General features: G+C 36.8%; 1 protein-coding gene across 1 annotated transcript in view; it reads right to left on the bottom strand.

Annotated features, from left to right (window-relative positions):
- The window catches only part of RIT2 (Ras like without CAAX 2), a 586108-nt gene that overhangs the window by 1150 nt on the left and 580208 nt on the right, over window positions 1-4750 (bottom strand). The window contains 2 exon segments of the mRNA XM_024120486.1: window positions 290-328; window positions 330-487. Coding sequence (XP_023976254.1) covers window positions 290-328; window positions 330-487 — 197 coding nt within the window.

Genomic DNA, 4750 nt, shown 5'->3' on the forward strand with positions numbered 1-4750 from the left:
AAACACATGAAAGGATGCTCAACATCACTAATCATTAGAGAAATGCAAATCAAAACTACAATGAGGTATCACCTCACACCAGTCAGAATGGCCATCATCAAAAAATCTACAAACAATAAATGCTGGAGAGGGTGTGGAGAAAAGGGAACCCTCTTGCACAGTTGGTGGGAATGTAAATTGATACAGCCACTATGGAGAACATTATGGTGGTTCCTTAGAAAACTAAAAATAGAACTACCAAAAGACCCAGCAATCCCACTACTGGGCAAAAACCCTGAGAAAACCACAGTTCAATGAGCCTTTTAACTTCTTCCATAGGCTGTCTTTTCAGTTTCTTTTCCATCAAGGATGGCATGGACTCCTTCTTGTGGATTTCCCTCACTAAGCCATGAAAGGCATCATCAGTGCAGAATCTGAGGGCTTCAGAGATCTCAAAAAAACCACAGTTATATTCTCGGTACAGACTCAAGCCTTCTTCCATAGAGAACTAAGGGGAAAATAAACTATATTAAAAAGAGAGAAAGGGAGAGACACTTTGATCAAAAAGTATGTTCTCTACCAGTATTGTATGCCTCGGTTACATGTAGGCCTTGGTTACATGTAAAATGCGAGAATTTATTTTTTTTTTAATTTTTATTGAAGTATAGTTGGTTTACAATGTTGTGTTAGTTGTGTTAGCTTCTACTATACAGCAGTGAATCAGTTGTATGTATACATATATCCCCTCTTTTCTGGATTTCCTTCCCATTTAGGTCACCTCAGAGCACTGAGTAGGGTTCCCTGTGCTATACGTTAGGTCCTCATTAGTTATCTATTTTATACATAGTATCAATAGTGTATATGTCAATCCCAATCTCCCAATTCATCCCATCCCCTCTTATCCCCTTGGTATCCATATGTTTGTTCTCTACATCTGTGTCTCTATTTCTGCTTTGTAAATAAGATCATCTATACCAATTTTTTCAGATTCCACGTATATGCGTTAATATACAATATTTGTTTTTCTCTTTCTGACTTACTTCACTCTGTATGACAGTCTCTAGGTCTAACCACGTCTCTAGAAATGACCCAATTTCGTTCCTTTTTATGGGTGAGAATTTGTATTTAAGGGAAGACTACTAGAATTTCTGAACTTGAAGGACAAATTGGAAATCAGAACCTCTGAAAGGGCAATAGAAGATAACTGATTAAAAATGAAACTGGAAACCACTCTCCAGATTTCAAAAGAAGTAACATAGCACAGTAGGCAAAAACATGGCTTTAGGTTAAAACTACTTTGTTTCAAGGCCTAGCTCTACTACTTTTTAGCCTTGCAAATCTGAGTAAATATCTTAACCTTTTGGTCTCAGTGTTCTCATCTGTAACATAAGATAATAACACCAGCCTCAGAGGCTCTTTGTTAGGGTTAAATGAGATCCCTATAAAAGATACATTGAAAGTACTGGGCACATGTTAAAACTCTATAACTATTAGTTATTATTAGTTGTAGTCTTAAGTGGAGCTCGTAACTGTACATTCTTAACTGGAGCTCAGCTCCAGGCCATTAGTTGGCTTCTACTTTGTCCCTCCTATCTTCTTATCCTTGGACTCTGGCTGAAAGAGCACATCTTACCTGGAATATGATGTTCCTATGATGGAAACAGGTAGGCAGAAGATAGAGATAACTGCAACCATATCCCATGGTCAAAGACAAATGGAGAAATCTAAAGTCAATGAAGCACGATGTATACTCAGCTCGCAATGAGTGATGGCAATGATGAGGAAAAAAAACAAATTGTAAAGAAATAATAGAAGGTACCAAAATCAGTTATATTTAAATGCAGTATATTCTCAAATTTAAAAAGACAAAGATGATCAGAACAGATTTTTTAAAAACACTTGTAATCGAAACATCTTATACGTAAGGATATAGAAATAGTAAAAGTTAACGGAAATTAATACAAAAAGAAAGCTGATACACTGACTTAATATCAGACAAAGTACATAGTAAGATTTTTTTTTAATTACTAGAGTTAAAGGAAGTTGTATTATGATGATAAAAAGATTAATCTATCAAGATATTATATTTTGTATGCACTGAAAATGTAGCCTCAGTTTATGTTGAAGACAAGTTGATAGAACAAAAATTGAAAATTATAGTAAGATATTTTAACACATCTCCCTCAGCAATTAAAAGAATAAGTAGGAGAAACATCAATAAAAATATGGAAAGTTTGGGGCTTCCTTGGTGGTGCAGTGGTTGAGAGTCCACCTGCCTATGCAGGGGACATGGGTTCGTACCCCGGTCCAGGAAGATTCCCACATGCCGCGGGAGTGGCTGGGCCCGTAAGCCATGGCCACTGAGCATGCGCGTCCGGAGCCTGTGCTCTGCAATGGGAGAGGCCACAACAGTGAGAGGCCTGCATACTGCAAAAAAAAAAAAAAAAAAAAAAAAAGGAAAGTTTGAACAAAACAACACAATCTAATGTACATATATACGATGTTGTACCCAACAACTGAAAAAGTCACATTTTCTTCAAATGAACCTGGAGCATTTATAGAAATTGACTTCATGCTAAGGTATAAAGCACTTTCCAAAACATAGCAAAGAATCAAGTTCATAGCATACTTCCAAACAAATGAAATTAATCTGGAAATTAATTTTTAGAAAGATAACTAGGAAATCCCCACATATTTTAGGAAAAAAATATATTTCTACATGGTCAATAGGTCAAAACCATATTATATAAAATTTAGAAAATATTTGTAACGGAACAATAATGAAAATACCACATATCAAAACTGTGTGATATCTAAAACTTTGTTTAGAATAATGTTTATAGCATTATATGAATGTTTTAGAAAAGTAGAAACACAAATTTGATGTTACTATTGCAATAGTTTTGGGGCATCACAAACCACGCTCATATAAGATGGCGGACTTAATCAATATATGTTGTGTGTTCTGATTTTCCCACCTACTGGCTGTTCCCCCATCTTCTTTCCTTATCTCAGGTCTCCCTATTCCCTGAGACACAACATTAAAATTAGGCCGATTAGTAATACTACAATAGCTCCTAAGTGTTGAAGTGAAAGGAAGAGTAACATATCTCTCACTTTAAATCAAAAGCTAAATATGGTAAAGCTTAGTGAGGAAGGCATATTGAAAACCAAGACAGTCTGAAAGCTAGACCTCTTGTGCCAGTTAGCAAAGTTGTGAATGTGAGGGAAAGGTTATTGAAGGAAATTAAAAGTTCTACTCTAATGAACATACAAATGATAAGAAAATGAGACAGCCAAAAGGCTGATATGGAGAAAGTTTTAGTGGTCTGCCTAGAAGATCAAATCTGCCACAGCATTCCCTTAAGCCTAATTCTGAGCAAGGCTCTAAATCTGTTCAATTCTATGAAAGTTGAGAGAGGTGAAGAAGCTGCAGATGTAAAGTTTGAAGCTAGCAGAAGTTGGTTCATGACATTTAAGGAAAGAAGCCATCTCCATAACATCAAAGTTCAAGGTAAGCAGCAAGTGCTGATGTAGAAGTTGTAGCAAGTTATCCAGAAGATCTAGCTCAGATAATAAAGGTGCCTATACTAAACAATAGATCTTCAATGTAGATGAAACAGCCTTATATCACAAGAGTCTACCATTAGGACTTTCATAGTTAGAGAGAAGTCAGTGTCTGACTTCAAAGGACAGACTGACTCTGTTGCTAGGGGCTAATGCAGTTGGTGACTTGAAGTTGTAGGTAATGCTTTTTTACCATTCCAAAAATCTTACGATCTTTAAGAATTATACTAAATTGACTGTGCTTGTCCTCTGTAAATGGAACAACAAAGCCTGGATGACAGCACATCTGTTTACAATATGGTTTACTAAATATTTTAAGCCCACTGTTGAGACCTACTACTCAGAAAAAAAGATTTGTTTCAAAATATGACTGCTCATTGACAATGCACCTGGTCACCAAGATCTTTGATGGAGAGGTACAAGGAGGTTAATGTTTCCATGCCTGTTAACATATCCATATGTCCACCCATAGATCAGGGAGTAATTTCAACTTTCAGGTCTTATTATTTAAGAAGCACAGTTCATAAGGCTATAGCTTACTGCTATAGGTAGTGATTCCTCTGATGAATCTGGGCAAAGAAAACTGAAAATCTTTTGGAAAGGATTCACCATTGTAGATGCCATTAAGAACATTCATGATTCATCAGAAGATGTCAAAATATTAACATTAACATGTATTTGATAGAAGTTGGTACTAAACCTCATGGATGACTTTGAGGTGTTCAAGACTTTAGTGGAAGAAGTAACTGCAGACGTGGTGGAAATAGCAAGATAATTAAAATTAGAAGTGTGACCTGAAGATGTCATTGAACTGCTTCAATCTCATGATGAAATTTTAAGAGATGAGGAGTTGCTTCTTATGGATAAGCAAAAGAAGTGGTTTCTTAAGATGGAATTTAATACTGGTGAAGATGCTATGAAGATTGTTGAAATGGAAACAGAGGATTTAGAATATTACATAAACTTAGTTGATAAAGCAGCAGCAGGGTTTGAGAGGATTGACTTTAATTTTGAAAGATGTTCTACTGTGGTAAAATGCTATCAAACAACATTGCATGCTACAAGGAAACTGTTCATGAAAAGAAGAGTAGGGCTTCCCTGATGGCGCAGTGGTTGCGCGTCCGCCTGCCGATGCAGGGGAACCGAGTTCGCGCCCCGGTCTGGGAGGATCCCACATGCCGCGGAGCGGCTGGGCCCGTGGGCC

This window comes from Physeter macrocephalus, chromosome 19 (assembly GCF_002837175.3).
Source record: "Physeter macrocephalus isolate SW-GA chromosome 19, ASM283717v5, whole genome shotgun sequence".
Lineage (NCBI taxonomy): Eukaryota > Metazoa > Chordata > Mammalia > Artiodactyla > Physeteridae > Physeter > Physeter macrocephalus.